General features: G+C 44.9%; 1 protein-coding gene across 2 annotated transcripts in view; it reads right to left on the reverse strand.

The window, feature by feature from the left end:
- Positions 1–20554, reverse strand: part of POMT2 (protein O-mannosyltransferase 2) — a 39155-nt gene that overhangs the window by 16025 nt on the left and 2576 nt on the right. For both annotated transcript variants that reach the window (XM_081290618.1, XM_081290617.1), the window contains exons 2-9: positions 15131–15215; positions 13167–13271; positions 11612–11720; positions 9835–9943; positions 8279–8438; positions 6902–7008; positions 6212–6294; positions 3274–3383 (exon numbers count right to left, since the gene is read on the reverse strand). In XM_081290618.1, coding sequence (XP_081146744.1) covers positions 3274–3383; positions 6212–6294; positions 6902–7008; positions 8279–8438; positions 9835–9943; positions 11612–11720; positions 13167–13271; positions 15131–15215 — 868 coding nt within the window. The remainder of the gene's footprint in view (positions 1–3273; positions 3384–6211; positions 6295–6901; positions 7009–8278; positions 8439–9834; positions 9944–11611; positions 11721–13166; positions 13272–15130; positions 15216–20554) is intronic.

Raw genomic sequence — 20554 nt, forward strand, 5'->3', positions numbered from 1 at the left:
TTGTATTTTCTATAATGTAGACAAATGAAACCAAAAAGCTCCATAAATATCTCATCCTAGAGTCATGGCCATTTTGTACACAATGATTTTAAAAAATAAATGTGTGAGCGCTCACATGCCCATTTATAATGTTGCAGCTAATCTAACAATAACATGGAAATAGTATAAATATCTAATAATAGAGGAACAGTTAACATGACACTATGTCTATGGGATAGAACATTATACACCCATAAAAAATCTTTCAAAGTGTTCTTTCAGAAGGATGGGAAAAGGCTCAGGAAATGGTGATGCTGAAGATAACTATCACTTATCACCAGACTATTCTAAGCAATGGACAAATCTTACCTTGTTTAATCATTATTATAACTCTATGCCGTAGGTGCTATGGCATTCTCCATGCCACTTACGAGGAAACAGACTGAATCATTGGTTCAGCATAGTCACAGAGTTTATGCATTAGGGAGATAGGATTGAAATCATTGTGTACAAAGACAGAGACTAAACCCATACAATTATGCCAACTATGTAAACAAGTACAGACACACCCAGAAATGATTGAAATACCGGCATTTCTTCTATGATGAGAGCTTTTATAACCCCAGTTGGATACAACATGATCACTTTACTTGCAAAGAAATATGGAGCTAGAATTTATGGAAAAAAATATTTGCATGTATTAAGGCTGCTTTTGCTTTGTTCCTCAGAAAAAAATTAATGACAGTAAGAACTTACAAGAGGCTAAAAGTTTTGATGGTAACAAATTAAGCCATACAGAGACCATCCAGCTTGGATTTGCTCATGGGTATCAAGGTTCTCTAGGGCTCACACACATAATCCATGGCTGTGTGTGGTAGGGAATGCTTTTTATTTGTTTCCTTTTATAAAAACCATTAGCATTAAAATTCCTGCAGGAAAAAAAGATCTCTTTATTGTGAGTATAGTTCCTGGCCCTTTTCCCATTGAAACATTTGTTTTATAGTGGATTTTATTTTTTTTATGACATGAGATTTCCTTGGAACCTAGCTATCCAATTATAGCAGAATACTGTATATCAAAATATTTGAATAAATACAGATCTGGGATATGTACAGCTTTTGTTTCCTTTTTTATGCTTTTCCATATCTCTCAATTTTATTTTAGAAATGTTATGCTTTAAAAACATTTTAAAATTTGAGACCTAGAGACATTAACAAGATGTTAAACTGAAGGTCAGGTTACTTAGTCCAATCCCCTCAGCTTCAGATGAAGCAATAGGTGGAGAATGGCTAAGTGATCCTGTAAAGACCAAGCCAGATCTCTTGCTCCGTGCCCCAACGCGTTCTCTCTACATCACTGCTATGGCTTGAATCTGGAATGTCCCCCTACAGCTCATGTGTTGAAGCCTTGGCCCCTAGTGCAGCCATATCCAAAGGTGGGGTTTCAGGGAAGTGATGGATCATGAGGACTCCGAGATCATCAGTGGATTAATCTGTAGATAGGTGAATGGACCCAGGGAGGAGGCAGAAACTGCAGGCAAGTGGGGCATGGCTGGAGAAAGTAGATCACTGGGAGTGTGTCCTTGGGGACTGTATCTTATCCCTGGTCCCTTTCCCTGCCCACCCCTACTTCTTGGCCACCATGAGCTGAGAAGCTTTCCTCCACCATGCCCTCCTACCCATGATGTTCTGCCTCACCTCAGGCCCAGAGCAATGGAGCCAGCCATTGACTATGGACTGGAACCTCTGAAACCATGAACCAAAAGAAACCTTTCCTCCTCCGAGTTGTCTGCGTCAGGAATTTTGGTGACAGCAACAAAAAACTGACTAACACAACTGCCACCATGGTTTCACACCTACACATGTGGGCTCCAAGTGTGCAACACCAGCTTAATAGGGTCTTTCAGAACGTGGCCCTTCTCTCCCTTGGCACAGTATAGATGTTCCTGGCCACAACATCTGTAACTTCATTACCTTCTACATGACATCTGCAGTAGGGTATCAACATGGAATGACATAGCTATGGTTTTCTGCCCTGGCTGGGGATTAGAAATATGTGGGGAGCTTAACACCAAAACAAAAATGCACAATGAATGTCCCACCCCCACCTCGAACAATTAAACTCTGTGGTAGAGCCCAGGGGTCAGAATATTTTAAGAACTCTCCAGTTGATTCTAAAGTGCAGCCAAGGTTGGGGACCACTTGTTCAGAGAAAAGCAGAGAATCAGGAATGAGAAAAATGATCCCAATACCTTGGGTCAACTTTCTAGTAACTAAAAAAGAAAAGATAATAAAGCACTTTGAGTAGTAAATTGTTTTGCAAAGTGAAGAAATTGGTCATTTTGACAAAGAGAATTTCATTTGCAAGCTACTTGGAGTAACAGCCTCCACTTCCCATCTCCCATTTGCTCCTTAAGTCACTGCCTCTGAAACTTCTGCTCTCACCCCTCCTCTGTCACAGGCCTCTTCTGTCACCAGAAGCCCCCCTCTCTCGGGCCTCACCCTTTCTAATGTCCGACAGCTCCTCTTTCTGGAGACCTCCCTCTCCTCCTGGCACTCTCCTCTACTCTTCCTCTTACCTCCCCATTCTCTCCTTTCTTCTTGGCCTCTACTACTGGCTCCTTTCCAAGCAGCTTTGAACATTGCCTTAAATGATGGACCCTCACCAGGGTCCCTTCATGGGCCCCCTCCTGAACTCTTTTGGGCAATGTTCCCTGTGTTAACGCCCACATGCTGCATGCTCCTGGGATAAGCCTCAAACCTAAAACACACAAACCGGCGCTCCTATCCCCACAGCCACTCTTTCTCCCCCTCCCTTCCTGACTCTGTGACACAGCATCAACACACATCCACCAGGACGTGCAAACTACATACCTGAGCGCAGCTCTTGGCCATCGCACCTATGAAGTGTTTCCTGAATCTATTCCTGCCTCTGCCCCCTGCTCTCTTTGCCTCTAGTCACCACCCTCTTTCATAATCATCACTTCCAAACTAGTTCCTCATCATCTATCCCATTCCCGCTACAGTTTTCTTCCTATCTTTCTAACCTAGCTATCTAACAATTTCTTGACATCATTTAACAACTTCCATGCCTTCCCAGTGTCTATGGAAGAGACAACAGAGGCCTCCTCTCGTCTGGCCCCACCAAACTTTCCAATATCCCTGCTCTCCCTCTTGGAACCGTTTCAATCAGGGGAAATGACATGAACAAAGGATGAGAAGAAAGTGAATGGCAGTCCCATCACGGCAAACCATTCAGCTTTGCTGCAGAACAAGTCCACAGAAGCCCACTCACCTGCTGCTGGCGGGCGCCCACACCCTCGGGGTAAAGATGCCTGTGCGAGTGCAGATAACCAATGGCCATCCGGAAGTTCTTCACAGTGATCACAGAGCCGTAGGCCAGGTCTGGGAGGAAGGGAGACAGAAGATGGAAGAGCAGCACTGTGTGAGGCTTCTAGGAGCAAAATATCAAGGACCAAGAGATGGGAAGAAGTACGCCCTCCCAACTTCCAATGAAAAGGGACATCACTGCAGAGGGTGCACAGGACTCCTGCGCCCTCTACGAGACTCAGCAGGGCCTGGGGCTGCCTGACACGGGCACAGCTGCCTTCTCACCCCCACAGGGCCAATTTCAGAGGGACTTCCCACTGGGTCTCACATGTGCCCTGCCCTCCCCATCCTCCTGAGCACTTCAAAAGCAGCTGGGTGTTGACAACTTGCTACTTACAATAGCAAGTACATGGTCAAGGCTTGTACATGTATTCAATGGAATAAAAAAGAAGCAATTCATGTCTTTGTCTCGAACGTTCTCCAACACATAACATTATGACAGACCGTGCCTTTTGAATCTAGTAGCATGTGAAATAACTGTTCAGTGATGCTTTGGATTTTTGAACTGTGAATAAAAACACTGTAAAATAAACTGCTTCCCCAAGAGCATCCCCTCCTCCTACTGAGAAGTCTCTTTTCCTTATTTTGGTCCCTCTTCTCAATCCCCTGTCATCTGGCTGCCCCGCCATTCACCACTGCACTGAAACAGTTCCCGCACTCCACCTACTCATTCAGTCCCTCATCAGCATGTGCTGGTTACACAGAAGATCCTAAGGTAGAGGAGGCTGGCCGTAGCCCCAAAAGAGCCCTGTCTAAAGAGCAGACAGCTTCACACATTGACAAGTACAGGGCAAACAGGCAAGCTCTCCAGCAAAGGTATGACAACATGTGACCTGGTAGGATCCCAGAGCAGGCTAGGATGAATTCTTTCCCAGGAAGTAAAAAGAGGACCACTTGATAGAAGTGATGACAGCTAAGCCAGGGCTTTTAAATAACAAGTGGGAATTCGCTAAACTCCATAGCTCCGTTTTCCTAATTTCTCATGGAGGTCAACACCTCTGTCCCTGCACACGGCTGACCACCTTTGCTTCTTGAAAGACTCTGTTCCCCTTTCTTAATTCCACATCCCTTCACAGACTGGTCCTCTGCAGTCCTTCTCCCATTCCTCTTCCTCTTGTACTTCCTGGTGATTGTTCTCTTTCTCTTTTGAGCTTCCATACAGATCACAGTCACTGCTGCAGCATCAATTCCCCTCTGCTTGGCTGGTTCCTCTTTGAACGCATCAGCCCAAGCCCACTGGCCTCACTGCAGATTTCCGCTCAAAAGTCAACCCCTCTGATATCTGCCCTTCCGTTATGGGCTGATATGAGGCGTCCCCCCAAAAAGCTAACATGTAAGAGAAAGCAGGAATGTCCAGAGGTGGAAATGATTAGATTAAGGCAGCTGTGACCTAATCAGTGGATTAATCCATTTGGTGTATTTTTTAAAAATTTGAAAGGCCTACTGGGTGGTAACCATAGGCAGGTGGGGTGTGGCTGAAGGAGGTAGGACACTGGGGGCACTCTCTTGAGGATTATATTTTGACTCTGGTACTTTGCACTCTCTCTGCTTCTTGGCTGCCATGAGCTGAGCAGCCTTCCTCCACCGTGCCCTTCTTCCATGATGTTCTTCCTCACCTCAGGCCAGAGCAGTGGAGTCAGCCAACCATGCACTGAAACTTCTGAAACCCAAATTAAGCTTTTCCTCCTCTAAGTTGTTCTTGTCAAGTGGCAAAAACCTGACCACACACTTCCAAACCAACTTTTTCTCCTGCCTACTTCTCATTCCTTCCACAGTCTTAGAGGGCCCACTGTGCCCTGGGCGCTGTGTAAGGGACTAAAGAGACCAAAATGAGTAAGACATAGTCCCTACCTCCAAGAAGCAGTCACCTGCACTCAAGTCCTCAGTGACATATTTCTTTCTCTCCTTCCATGTCCAGTCTTCCTTGCATGTTCCCATTTGCCTCCCCTGTGGCTGTCACCATCACACCAAGCTCATGTCCCTGTTCCTAGAGGACACCCCCTGTCTCTGATCCCGTACCCTCTCCAGACATCCTACTCTTCCAGTGGTGTCATCGTCCAGCTGAGCAGCCTTGCTGGTGTTCCCTTATTTAAAGACCTCCAGCAGCTCTCTGATACCTCATTGGAACATCTCAAACCCTCACAATGTGGGTCCAACCTACTTTCACAAACTTACATTCCAGTACCTTTCAGCACACAACCTGGGCCTAGAGCTTCACCCCGTCCTCAGCTTTGATCATGCCATCGCTTCAGTCTGACATGGCCCCTTCCTCTCCTGTTCACTGACTGAAAGCTCCCCACCCTTCCAGGGCCCAACTCCAAGTCAACCCACTCTATGCAGCGCAGATCCACTCCAGCTGCCCAGCAGCAGTGACCTCTCATACCCTTCAATTCCAGCACTCTGGGTTCCCTTTTAGTGCTCAGAACATACTGATTACTCGGCCTTACTGTGTGGAGCCCTCTATCCCAGGCACTGTCTCTGGAGAGTGAGTGCCTGCGAATGACCCATCTGTGAACAATCAAGTGGATGGAGTCTCAGAACACTGCAGTGGAAACAACAGCTGTCCCTAGGGGCCTTGTTCTGTCACCAAATTCTCTCTCACTAGCCTTCCCACAGAGCTGGTTCTGACAGCCACAAAGAAGTTACTTGTAGGGTCAAATAGCTTGCTGCAAGGGAGCACATCCTGACGTGCTCTCTTGAGAATGTGTACCAGCCTACTGGTCTTGGCTCACTCTGCCATCTTTGTGCTAAAATAACACAAGCTTGATCAGACTTGTCTTTTCCAATTCAATTCCCAGGAAATGGCTCTGCCCTTCCTCTGTGCAGAGACCCAGAACACTCACGTTCAGGGATGGAAGCATTATAAAGGTTGTTCCCTGAAAGCCGGGCCTGGAAGGCGGAACTGAAGAAGCCATCGCCAGGACCACTGTGAGAGAGGAAGAGGAAAAAGTCAGGTTGATGGAGTGAAAATGGTGATTTCCCAGGAGGCCTTAGTTAATTTAAAAGAAATACAATTAGACCGGCAATGTGGTATCATGGGACAGTTGTGGGTGACAAAGTCAGAAAAACTGGGTCCAATCCCAACTCAGCCACTTACTAGCTGGATGACTTAGGCAATATAACTAACCTTGCCTAGCCTGAGCTCATTTATAAAAGAACTCACAAATGATTATGATTAAATGAGATCATGGATACAAAATGCTAAACACAATTCCTGGGAACTGTTGCTTCTGGTATTTAATTATTATTATCCTCACCCCCACTACCCCCCCTTATAACACCCATCTTTGATAAGGTCAAGGGCCTCTATTAGAGATAAAAAGAAACTTGGCTATTAGGAAATTTTTCTTCCTGGCCTTTCCAAGCCCTTGGGACACCCAAAGGAGAAAATATGGGGGCAAAGAAATAAAAAAAAAATCCCTGCCCGCCACCCACCATCCTAACCACAGCCCTGGGAAATCATGCAGCTCACTCAAGGTCTTAGGAGCCAGGGGAAGACCAAAAGCAAGATGCCAGAAGGGCTCTGGCTGTACCTTTTATTCAGCACTGTGATGTGAACAGCAAAAATGGCCACGTAGAGCGCCAGGGGCAGCACTATAAGGCATAGGATGCGAGCAGTCAGGTGTTTTCCCACAGTCACCTGCAACAGAGGCCAGTGCAGGGTGAGGGCATATGGGACCCCATTATTCTTTATACCTTCCGTGGCATTACATAAGTGTTTTTAATGTATAAGCCATAACCCTAAAAAAGGCCAACAGAAAAGAAGAGTAAGTGGAAACCCTAAACCTTTCTTTCTATAACCCACCCACCTCCAAACCCTGTTCTCGCTGCACCTCCAGGCCCTGCACCAGGACCCTGGACTGTTACAGACAAGGTGCAGCCACTGCACACCAAGGCCCTCCGCCGTCTGTCACACTGGACCCCCTGCACTTTCCCAATATTGCCTGGACTGTGCCAGCCCCACCACTTAGCCAGCTGTCCTCTGCCCGAACTCCAGCCTTGGCTTCCTTCCAGAGGCCTCCTGGAGCACCTGCGACTGGGGTGGTGCCCTCCTCTATGCACTCACAGCACTTACCAGCTGGCCCAATTACTTCTTTCCCTCTCCTCTCTTTGGATTCCAGAGGGCAGAAACTGTGTTTCAGCTATCTGTACCTTCCTAGCATCTCACATTCAGTGGATAGTGTCTATGTATTTTCTGAATGAATAACTAGTTTGCTGAGAGCTGGGTTCAGAGGTGATGGAGAAGCACCTGCAGCAAAGTAGTTGAGGCCTGGATTCAGCCTAAGTATGAGCCCAGGTCTCCCTATTACTACCTGTATGACCATGGGAAAGCCATGACCTCTTTAGTTCTCCATTTATTCATTTGTAAAACCAGGGTGATAACTACTCAACTTATAAAATTGTTATGAGGGGTAAATGATATAATGAAAGTAAGGCATTTCTCATAGTACAAGCACCAAAGCAGCCCTTTATAAATGATGATATTATACTAAGCCCTAAATGCCTTCCCAGCCTCCCTATGTGAAGACCTGGATCCGAAAGGAGAAACTGAGAGTTCAGAAAGTCATTCTATCCATTTTAACTGAGGTCTCAAGTAGTCAGTATCTGCCACACACTTGACATGAGCCCAGCTGGACAGATCCCCTGGTTGGGTAGTTGTAGAACATTTAGAAGACATTACAGGAACAAATGCCAAAAGAGAATGTGAAGGGTGTTAGTCCATCCTCTTCTTTATGCCGCTCCAGCTCTCGCACCAAGCCCACTCCCTGATGCCCTGCTGCCTACAGAGGGCAGTCAGGTCTAGTCCAGCTGGGGCCCAGGACACAGTGGCTCCCTAACCTGTGGCAGGGACAGACCACTGGGAATGATGCTGGGGAGCAAAGACATTCTACAAGCACTTGGGTTCTCACCAATGAAAGACTAAGGTCTCCAAACAGGTGCCAAAGGTCTGAAATGGTGTTCAACCCCACCTGCACGATGATAAAGAGGCCAACAAACTTGACCCCTAAAGCACCAGCAAGACTGATGCCAGTCAGGCTGAGCCAGGACCACCAGGAGGCAGAGAAAGGCCTGGAAACCAAGACACAAGAGTTTAGTTTGGCAGCTAGAACCAAGCTCAAAAACAAGAGCAGCAGTGGGACAAAGCTAGGGCTGTGAGGAGGCCCAGCTCCATGGATGTGGTCTGTGAAATCCCTAAACTGCAGACAAACCAGTGTGAGAGTGAGCAGGGTATTTTTCTAGCAAGGTGGTCCAGGGTGTTCCTGGCCAAGTGTAGGGCATAAGATACACAGTAGGCTTTTTTCACTAGTAACCAACCAAGCAGAATTAAAGGAAAATCCAAAGAAGTCCACAGGATTCTGTCATCTGGGGACCTGTGAAAGTCAGCATTTATTGAGTGCTTACTATGTGTCAGGTACCATTCAAGTCCTATACACATATGAACTCTTCTCCCCACAATCCCATGAGGAAGAGCCAGTTATTATCCTTTTTTAATACACAAGAACATCAAGGTACAGAGAGGTTAAGAAATACAGCCAACAAGCAGTAGAATCTGGCATTTAGTTCCAATGTTGATGCTCTTAACCATTTTGTTGGCTGAAGCCAATGCCTCAGTACCTCTGCATCTTCATACCTCCAGTCCTTAGCATAGTACCCAGTGTATAGTATCCATTCAAGAAATGGCACATGGAAACGGGGGTGGTAGAAACAGAAGATAACTCAAAGCCAGAGTGAGCTGATAGGCACTGGCTCAGGTGTGATTAGCATAATGTGGCTTAATGAGTCTGGCCATGGGTGAAACATGCTGACTTCTGGAAAAGCCTAGGAGGGGCCAGTTCTTTTGTTTGAATAAGAACTCCCTGGGAGTTCTATTCTACTCTCTTGAGACAGAAGGATGATCTAGAAAAGATTATTTTGCAAGTAGATCAGATCAGCTTTAGAACTGACCAGGGCCTGAAAGGATCCTCTTGTCTGGTATAGAACATTCATCATTAGGTCAGGACTGGATACATGCCCTGAGGGTAGGGAAACAATTCTAGGCAGCATCTACCCTGGTGCCCCACTCCCAGGATGGAGAATTGAAGGATACATTGTTCTTTTAACCAGCCTTGGTGCTAAAGGCATGCTCAGCAGAGTAAGGGAAGCTATTAAGACTCTTCTATAACATCCATAAACCCCTACCCACTGTACCCACACTGAAAACCTAGTAATAATGTTCTTTAAAAAGATAATTATATTTTCTCAATTTTACATCAAGCAAATATAAAAGCATTTATAAACAATTTTTAAATGTATTTATATTATCTCTAATGGACAATCTAAATTTAAAAACAAACAAATGAAAAGTATGCTTTCTTAAACTCAGCTTCAAGACAAGTTCTTTGGGCACCCACTCTTGTCAGGCTCTTATCAAACTTCTGGGGCTGCCAGTTTCTGACCCTCCCCTCCCAAAGATGGTGTTTCTGACCTGTCGGCGCAGGAGTTGTACTTGACCATGCTCAGCATGGCAGCCATGATGAAGAACATCAGGATGGGGTCAAGGAGGATGTACTGGGACAGAGTGAGGCATCCTGTGTCTGAAAAACATGAGCTCACAGGTCAAAATGCAGTCAAGACAGTGATCCCCCTGAAAACCAAAAGCCCCAACAGTAGAAATCAGTCTCCCTTGCCTAATTGCCATGAGCCTTTGGGTAGGCAAGACTGGTTGGACCACTGAGTCACCATGGGATCAACAGAGAGGTAGGAGGCCATAGCTCTGGGGCATACAAAACCCCATGATGAGAAGCAGTATCTGATACTGCCTCTAGGCCCTCAGCCCAAAGAGGATTATGTCATATACTCACTACAGCCCTGAGACAAGTCTTCCCCATTTCCACCACCAAAAAAAGGTCTGCCACCTTGCTCACTCAGATGTAAGATAAATATATCTATGAAAGAATCTTAGCATTTTATACGAAATTGCTATTAGGGATTGATTCCCCATATAGGTGTCAGAGTGGGTTTTTTTTTTTTGTCATTGTTATTTGTTTTTTTTAACTTACCTCTCATTACATCATGCCTCTGCTTAAACTTTCCAATGTCTTCACCTTTCACACAGACTAACAAATTCTCATGATGGCTACCAAAGACTGCATATCTGCCTCCCTGTCTAGCCTGTTCATCTCCACACTCTGCCTCACTCACTCCACCCTCGCCACAACAACCTTTTCTGTTGTTCCTTGATTCCACTAAGCCTGGCCCCTATGTGAACACTCTTCCCTCAAAATTCTGCATGACCCTATCCTTCGGTTCATTCAGGTCTGCCAGTGCTACCTTCCCAGGGAGTTCTCCACCACCCACCCTACCTAAAACAGTACTGACCTCCATTACTCTAGCCTTAGTCTACATTGCACTGACTACTTAAGATGTTCCAATAATCCACTTGCTTATTTATCTGTCCCTCTGAAGAGTAAACTCCACAACACAGCAATGTTTCCTCAGTATATTCATGGAGGCCAAGCTAAGTGGCCTGGCATAGGGTAGGTGCTTGAGAAATAGGTGTTGATGACAAATGAAGAAATGACTTAATGACAAATAACTGAAGAAGATATTAAAGATACAAGGAAAAAGCCACCAATCCTCTATAGAAAGATGCTATAATCTTGAAATACATCCATCAAAAACAAAGGTATACACCTGTCAAAACCAACCCCTAAAATATCTACCTAAATTGGTCTGGACTTCCTTAAATATTAACCAAGTCTTGAATTCACTTTCAGAAGAACAAAGCTAGCAACAAGATTGACTTCTACAACTCTCAACTTATCCACATGAGGAACCACACAAAATATTTAAGTTTCTACTGCTGTCTCCTGCCACACAACTACTTCTGCCTTTGCATTTAGTTGTGATTAGTTTAGGGAATACAAACTAATCTGAGTATTAATCTAAGAGAAGCAAAATTGAAATATAAGCTTCCTTTAAACATACACACATGTTCAAAGACAAATTTGTCTTATTATCCAAATTCAAATGCAGACCTGGAGAGAGTCTACCCATGCCAACACTTCCCTCCATTAATATAAAGGCTCGCTACACAGAAGTACTTACATATGTATTACTAGTGAATAAAATGAAATTGGCAATATAATTTACCCAATTCTAAAATTACTTAAGAACTGGGCCCACAGATGGGATTCTGGTATGTACTGAGCCTCACAGTGAGGCAGTCCCCTTCCCAGAACACATGGGACGAAACAACTTACCAAAGGTGAGAAGGGCGGCAGTGAGCAGTGCTGCTGGGAACGACTTGGACAGATCCAACACAGTGAGGTAAGCAAAGGGGACCAGCCAGGAACCAAGGAACGCACAGAACTGCAGAGGGAACACAGTGGTTCTCAGACAAGGTATGATAACCATTAGAGGCCAATTTGTTATACCTACTGTGGAACAAACAAATGATTGAAGACAGAGGACACTGATGAAAGGATGACTTTGGCGACCTAAAAATCAACTAAAAAGCCTATAAATAAGAAAGGGGAGATGTAACAGTGAAGAGTCAAATCCAGCAACATATGTGTTTCCATAGAGTGACACTGCACACTGGCATGGCAGCAGCCAAGTTCAGTCAGGACAGTGACAGGACTGCCTTAGCACTGCTAGCTAGGACCTTGAGAGTCGTGGCTTACCTCCACCTCCCCATCACCTGTTGGGGAAATAAGAAGTCCTACTGCACAGGTTTACTTTGAAGATTAAATGATCTAAAGGTTTATTATTGCACAGAAAGTACTTGGCAAATATTAGATTCTATCTCAAAACTGGGGTTGAGAAAGACCTCTCTCAAGGCATCTTAATATTTTAGAGAATTCTAATATTACTTCTGTAATATCTCTCCTGATTCTTTTCTTCAATTACAACAGATACCACTCTTTAACCTACAAGATGTACTTTGATTTTGGAAAAAAGATTGCTCAGCACTTTCATATCTAGAAGATTTTTTTTGTTTTGTTGTTGTTACAGTTATTTATTTAAATCTCCAGACCTCTTTCATCCCCCTACCTGCCTACCAACAGCAAATTGATAAACCCAGAGAAATGGTCAACTCATTTGGGTCTTCACCTTTGTAAACAGAAAATAATATGCCTGAGTGTGAAAGAGAATGAATGAGGCTGTTGAATTTGGCCTTCTCAATTTCTATAGCAAGCCCACCGTGAGTCAGGCCTATCTCCAATTATCTCTGCTACAACATGTTCAAGAGTCACTGCAGGACACAATCATTTAAGAACATGAACCTGCAGATTAGGAAAATAAGAAACACTTATTTAATCTTCAGAGTAAATCTGTGAAGTAGGAATTCTTATTTTCATGAATATGCCTAAAATCGTCATGGGCAAAGAAGCAAAAACCTAGTGATAGGGTGTGGGGATGCCAGAATCTTCACAAAAGGCTTGCACAGGTAGGCAGGACCAGAGCAGCTGTGGCTGCAGAGGGGAAGGACATGCCACCTGCCAGCGCAGAGGCCAGGGTAGGGATGCAGAAGACTCCAGACTGGGTCCTGGCTGCTCTCCAGCCTGAGCTCTGATGCTGCACACAGGCAGCGCCACAGGTGACAGCGAGTGCTTGCTCCTACGGAATCTGTGTTGTCCGTGGCCTCCCTCCCTTCTATCCACCTCAGTTCTGAGTCGCCTCTCCTCTCCCTGCTGCCTCTATGAGTGCCCCTTTATCTACACCTGCCACCACTCTGGGGCTTCCAACTGTAGCTTTTCTGACCGAGCGCGGGCCCAGGATTCAGTCAGTCCATATAAAGTCAGGAGGACTCACTCCTCTCATTCCCATGTAGCTGTGATGCTCATATTTGTCCCCAGGCTTCTGGAACAAAAAGGTACCATCATATCCACTCAGGTAGCCAGCAAGACCTATCAGCATCTGAGAAAAGAACAAAAAGATGAGAGACCTTGGGACATGATTCCTGTCCCCTGAATTTCCCTCCGGCTGCACCCGCAGCCTTTGCCTTCCCTTGACAACTGTCCACAGAGGAGTGGCCAAGATCACATTTTCTCCTGCAGCTGCTGCAGAATAAAGAATTCTCTGTCTGTTAAGCTCACTGCTTGAAACAAATCCTCTCTTATGTTATGGCAAGTTCTTGGAAAATAGTGTAGACTAAATACTGAGGAAGGAAAAAGTTCCCACAGTATGAAGGGCAGGGCCAGTGCGGGGCTCTCACATTCAGCCTTTGTCATTTGTTAGGAAATGGCATCTGTGCAGGGAGGTCATGGGCGGATGCTGATTGGTTTATTGAAAGGAAACTCAAGTTCCAAGTCATGATGAGGAGGGAGAAAAGTGAGCAAGTAGCCACACACCAGGAATAAGGAGAAGGGAAGAAAATATGAGAGAGGAATGAAGATAGACATTTCCCCAGGGGAGAAAAGAAAAAAATGCCAGTTTCCCATCTGCAAATGGAGCTACAATAGCACCTCTTTTATCAAGTTGTCTGGGGTTTACATGAGACAGGACATCACCGCTCTTCTCTTTATTGTTCTTGTGTTGTATTGCGGATGGGAAGAGGCATGACATTTTCTGTCCTTTCCCAATTTCAAAATAAGCCACTTGTCCTACCTCTTTCTCCACCCCTGCTTCCTGCAGGGACCTTCATCTGGTCTCTAGCCTATGCTCTCAAATGCCCCACGCCCACCTGTCACAGATCACTACTCTCACCCCTGTCCCTGCCTTCATCCCAAGCACTGCTTGCTCCAGGATCACTTCACCCTTCAGCATGAGCCAATTCCGGCCCTTGGTGTCTAGGATCTGGTTCTCCAGCAAGGAGAGGCGCCAGAGTGCATGCCAGGGCTGACCCACGGACCTTCTCAGAGATGCTTGTTTTTAAAAGAATAAAGGAATCTTTCTAATTTAAAAACACATAAGAGGAACAGGTCAAAGAAAGTGTATGCAGGAGTGGGAGAAGAAAAGAAGTTTTATTCCATGTGGGCAGTCAGCTCTTCTAAGCTATTTCTGCTTTGTGCAATATACTCCTTCTATTCTTTTATTGTTTTAAAAATTGAAATAAAGTTTACTTAATATAAAATTCACCACTTTAGCATAACCAATCGGTGGCTTTACATATATTTACAAGGTTGTACAATCATACCAGTAACTAATTCCAGAACACTTCACCACCCAAGAAGAAACCTCATACTTATCTGCAATTGCTCCCTAATCCTCCCTCCCCTCAGACCTGGCAATCACTAACTGACTTTCAGTCTATATGAATTTGTCTATTTTAGACATTTCATAATATAATATACAGTCTTTTGTGTCTGGCTTCATATATTCAGCATGACATTTTCTTTTTTTAATACTTTTTGTTCAATGGACCTTTTTATTTATTTGTATGTGGTGCTGAGAATCGAACAAACTCGGTGCCTCACACATGCTAGGCAAGCACGCACGCTACCACTGAGCCACAACCCCAGCCCTTAGCATGACATTTTCAAGGTTCCATGTTGTAGCATGTATCAGAACTTTATTCTTCCTCATGACTCAGTAATATTCCATCGCAGAGATATAACTCATGTGTTTATCTCTCTACTAGTGGAGAGACTCTCTCTCTTTCTGAGCCCAGAGGATCCCTAAAACCATCCATGATTTCATATGAAAGTTGCTGATCTGGAATGTCAGGGAATTCTGTCAGAAAAGTCTAAAGTCCAAGAATTAAGTTCAAAATCAACACCTGGCTCCAAGACCTAGGAACCACCCCGAGGAAAGCTGCTATTCGCCATGCTGCTCACCTTTCCCAGAGGCGGGTGCACGTCAAAGAAGAAGGTGCGGTTGATATAGTAACTTCCCATTTTTCCAAAGTGAGTCTCATCCCAACTAAAGGAAAAACAGAATGCCTTAATAACACATAGTTAAAATCACAGTTAAGACTAAAGAAAATGAGTTTCAAGCATTAACAAGAAAATGTGGATTTAAAAAATATTTGTGATACAAGTGATTTGAGAAAGCAGGGCATTAAGGTGGTTATTAACCTTCATTTTGAGAGACAGGAGAAAGGTTAGCAAATATTTATCAACCAGTGACTATAAATTTAAGTTAAATATATACTTATTCAGTATTTTGAGTTTTTATCTATTATTTTAAAAGGGTAGAGTTGTCCTGTATGGGAAGGTTTGTATGTATGAGTTTTCTTCTGAGTCTGTGACCTTATGACTCTGAGACTCTCTGCTACTGAAATGTACATTACATGTACTATGCCATTGGGCAACTGGTCACGGAGAGCCGTCATGCCATGATGGCCACAGGACTCTAACTTTGCTCAGCGACCTTGAGATGAGCAACCTGCTGGGCTCTGACTGACCTTGTGGAAAAACTGAGCATTTTTACTACGAACATATCTAAAACTTGTCCTCACTGCATAAGTTATTTTATAAGTGAATCTAATACATTTGCTTTTACAAATGTGAAGTTTTGTTCTTCTATACACCACATAAGCTTTTTTATATCCTACATGAGGACTTTAAGCCACGTCACAGCCACATCACCCAGCAGAGCCTGGCCATTTCTGTTCATTATTCTCTTCCTAAAGCTCAAAGGAGGGGTTGTTCTCTAGTGACTGTCCCACCCAGGCCAGCTTCCATGAGCAATCACTACCAACCTAATACATCAGGGGCAAACTGCTTTTCCAAAAATTTATAATATATATATATATATATATATATATATATATATATATATATACACACACACACACATACATACATATATATATATATATATATATATATATATTTTTTTTTTTTTAAACTCAGTAGGCCCACCCAGTAAATGGAAAGGGCATACACATGCTTCTGCTAAGTACGCTGACATCAGATGAGGACAGTGGCATAGTCACTCCAGAGGCCAAGGCAGAATGAGTTCAAGTCTCAGCGAGTCAGGGAGGCTTTAAGCAACCTAGTGAGGCCCTGTCTCAAAAAATTAAAGGGCTGAGGATGTAGCTCAGTGGTAAAGCACCCTGGACTCAACTCCCAGAATGGGGTGGGGGGATCCTGCCAGAGACAGTGGGAGGAGGGAGAAAACAAACTCTGAGCAGTGTAACAAAACAGATTCGCAGAGAGAAGAGAGAGATGCAGCCACAGCTCCAACACTGACTAATGGTGTGACAAGATCACACACTCGTTCCAGCCCTCTTTCCTCCCTCAGTACCGCCATGCCCCACACTCCCAGGGAGCTATGAGCACTCAACTCAGATAATGCATGTGAAAGAAACCTGTGGACTGGAAGCTATCACACATCCCAGGTACTATTTCTTTCTTTCTTTTTTTGATACCAGGGATTGAACCTAGGAGCGCTTAACCACTGAGCCACATCCCCAGACTATTTATGTTACTTTATTTTTTATTTTTGAGACAGGGTCTCACTAAGTTGCTCTGGGCTTCACTAAATTGCTGAGGCTGGCTTTGCACTTGCAATCCTCCTGCCTCAGCCTCTAGAGTTCTTGGGATTACAGGTGTGTGCCACCATGCCCTGCTTGTGGTTTGAAGCTGGTTTGGGAACAGACTGACAAAGGGGCATGAGACTTTCACTTCAGAAGCTTGCCAACAAAATCAGCAGTAATATCCACATTGCCTCTTGGCTTTCTTTCACTGCTTGTGCTGGGAGAGACAGTTCTCCATGACTGTCGTGCTCCTACAGGCCTCGAAGGATATACTGAGAAGGCAAGGCCCTGACCCATCTGTACCCAGGCCATTTCTCCTGGTTTATATTGACAGCAAGCAACCCTGGGGAAGCACTAAGCTCTCCTCTGGAACAGAGAGCAGCCTGCTCACTGCCTGCTGTAAAACGGGGGACTCCCCAGCTCAGTAATGTTCGCCAGGTGGGTGCAGCCACCACACAGCAAGCACTCATCCACACGCATGGCACCACATGGGACTCTGGGGGGTGGGGTCGAGGCCAACATGCTGATGCTCACTCGTCCTCCTTGCTGTGCCATGAGAAACAAAGTTCTTTGCCTCTGATCCAGGACTTTGACCTCTGCCAACATCCAGATAACAGTGACAGATTAATTTGTGAGTTTTTAAGTCAGCTAAAAAAATATCCTAGCCCCTGACAGTTTGGGAGGTCAAACATAGGATAATGAGACACACACCTTTCTGAAAAATCATGGCCTGAGTTAGGAATATGAGAAATCTTCTAGAACCTGTAGTGAATGTTCTTGCCCAAGTGGTGGGCAGTGGGAGTAGTAAGAATCCTCACTGTCCCCTTACTAAAGAAGCTGACTGGGGAGAGGCAGGGTTGAGATGGTGCCTGAAAGCTCTCTGGGTTACTACTCAGTCTCCTCTAGGCAAAAGAAAGAAGAGATGTGATCATGACAGTAGAGTGACAAGCCTAGCAGCCCTGTCAACGGGCAATATGAAGTGACTGCTGAGTCAAGAAGTCTCCAAAGCATCAATAAATGATTCAGCAGAAGGTCATGCTATTCAACATAGAACTTCCATTAAAATGACAATATTGAAGATCCTTGGGCAAGCTGTGTACTCAAGCCAAAAGTAAATGTGCCTTGCATACTGGCTCTGTGTCACCCTCTCCCTTTATGTGCTCTGGTTCCTCCCCCTCTACCACAACCTCAGCTGCTTTAAAGAGTAAGACAATTAAAGGCAGGGCCAAGGTTTCCATGACCCCAAAGGAAACAGAAGGCCACACACACCCATCCTGGAATGCTGAGGACCTCCAGGAAGCCCTCCAAATTCAGGAAGCCCTCTATTGTATAGGAGTCACATCTCCCGCCAGCCAGTCCCATGGCTGGAGGAAGAGGTGGGGGTGCAAGGCTCAGGGTTTACAAAGGCACTAAAGATTGCAGGGACAGCCACTAGTTAGTTGTGCAGCAACTAAAAGAAAGGGGTCCCCAAACCCAAGGAAGGGCTCACCAGACACTAGGAAAAACAGTGAGGAAAATGTAAGGGGTTAAGGAGGAAAAGAAGGGCCCAGGAGGAAAGAGCCTCTCTCTGCCCCTCATATCCAGCACCCTACACTCTGGGAAGTGGCATAATCTCAGGGTGGTGCCTGATGCAGGCCTATTAGACTCATTACCTCAAGGTGTGGGGTGGGGGTGGGAAGAAGTGCCTGAATTCAACTGACAGGGCTTGAATTCCCCATAGAGAAAGGAAGTTAGAGTGACCTTGTGGTTAAGCTCTTTGTGCCACTTCATGTGGCATCCACTGCTGAGTGTATAGACTATATAGATCCCACAAGTGTCAAAGAGGATTATCCCATTCAAGGACTGCTGTGTGTAGAGAGGTGATCCTGTCTGTATCCTCCTAGTTGTCCAGGAGAAAGAAAGAAAACTCTGGGAAAGGGAAATCAGCTTTAAAAACTGGCTGGCTGGTGGAATACTGATTCGCCAGGACAACAGCCCCACCTGCTGGACAAATGCACCAAGTACATCTGTTTTTAAAGGGGCAGCTATTAACATACTGAACTCCTTGAAATGAGTATCCAGGTCTCTCTGGCTTGACATTCCTACTTTGGAGAAGATTCACTTGGAATTTAAAGCTAACAAGGGAAGGGCTCTGTGTCCTATGAAAATGGTACATACAGGAGGATAGCCAGCCTGGAGGCACCTCAGTTTTACATTAAAGGGGCAAAGAAACCATTTCCCACTCCTCTCCCTAAAGCATGGCAACTAGCTCAGGGGAACCCTTGATTCACAGAGGTTCCCCCAAAATGCTTGTGCCAGGGCTGGGGCTGTACTCAGTGGCAGAGCACTTGCCTAGCACAGATGAGGCACTGGGTTCAATCCTCAGCATCACATAAAAAGTAAATAAATAAAATAAAGTTATAAAAAATATATTTTAAAAATATTTTTTAAAAATGCTTGGGCCTGGTTCACTGATGGTTAGGCTGTTAAAAGCTGATGATATCCATTGAGGAGCAGCAATCATTCAGCCCCAGTGACAACTCTGGACGGCCAACTTGATACACCAGTTGGAAGACTCAATGCTGAGAGGTTAAAGACATTTCTCCATGAAACCGAAAACTAGGGGAGCAAACTGTGGCTGTCTACTGATGGACAGCCTGGATCATTTACTCATGCAGGTGCCCACAGTCAGGGCCAGTATGCTGACAGGACTATGCAATTAAGCTGTTGATCAAGCCTGCACCAGCTGAACTACAGCCATGGCCACCTGGATTTATCAATGAACTGGGTGTGAAAATGTATTTGCCATCATGAACTGAGCACAAAATAAAGGACCACAGGTGTTGAAAACCACCCTGCATGCCACACTCCTGCCAAAAGTTGGCCTGCCTGTCTTGCAGTGAAGGAAGCCAGAATGCTTGGGGCATTGACCTTGCCTGCTCCCAGGAACTTTGTTCCCTTCTTGGAACTATCACTGGTACCTCACTGCTGCTGGTACTTCTTCAGGTCCAGTGATGTGACTGTTTTAGTCCAGCCATCTGACTCTATGGACCTTGAAACTATGTCATGTTTTCAGCTTTCCAAACCATCTACAGTCTGACAATGGATCGATTTTTTGACACAACGGCCACCCAACAATGGGTCAATAGACAAGGTATATTTCACAGATAACCACTTTCCCTACTATCCACAGGCATCTGATACTGTCAAGCATTTTATAGTCTCCTCAGAGATTTATGACTCCATCACCTCCTTTTGGCCTGTACAGTCTGGTCATCTAATGCAGTCCTTCTCAGAAAGGTTCATCTCCTCTTGGTCACCAACTGGGTAATGATCAGGAAAAGGGGTGGAGTTATATAAACCTATTTGGAAAAACTGAAATTTCTCTGAGCATGATTTGTTTGTCTTTCTCCTCAGAGAAGCCCCAGATCAGCTGGGGAGGGTGGAGAAGGGTCTACAGGATTCAAACTTAATTCTAGTTTAGTCACCTGGATGGTCTTGCTGGAGTGACACCATCGAAGAGCATGAACATAATGACCACTTGATTCAGTTCTCTGCTCTTCAAGTGGCTCACATGTGCCATGTAGAAATATAATGAGTCTCTCTAAATTTTCTAACAATGCTCATGTCAGAAATGTCTAGATATTGGTAAAGAATAAATGGGGAAAAGGTGATGGGACACATAAATTATGTGGCAGTGGTAAGAAATAAACAACCCAAGACGCTAGGGAAGGAACACCTTAGATCTCTGGAGATATAAAGTGAAGTGAAACGATGCTCTTTTTGCCCAAGTCCAGCA

The sequence above is a fragment of the Spermophilus citellus genome, assembly GCF_964194105.1.
Source record: "Spermophilus citellus genome assembly, chromosome: 4".
Classification (NCBI taxonomy): Eukaryota; Metazoa; Chordata; class Mammalia; order Rodentia; family Sciuridae; genus Spermophilus; species Spermophilus citellus.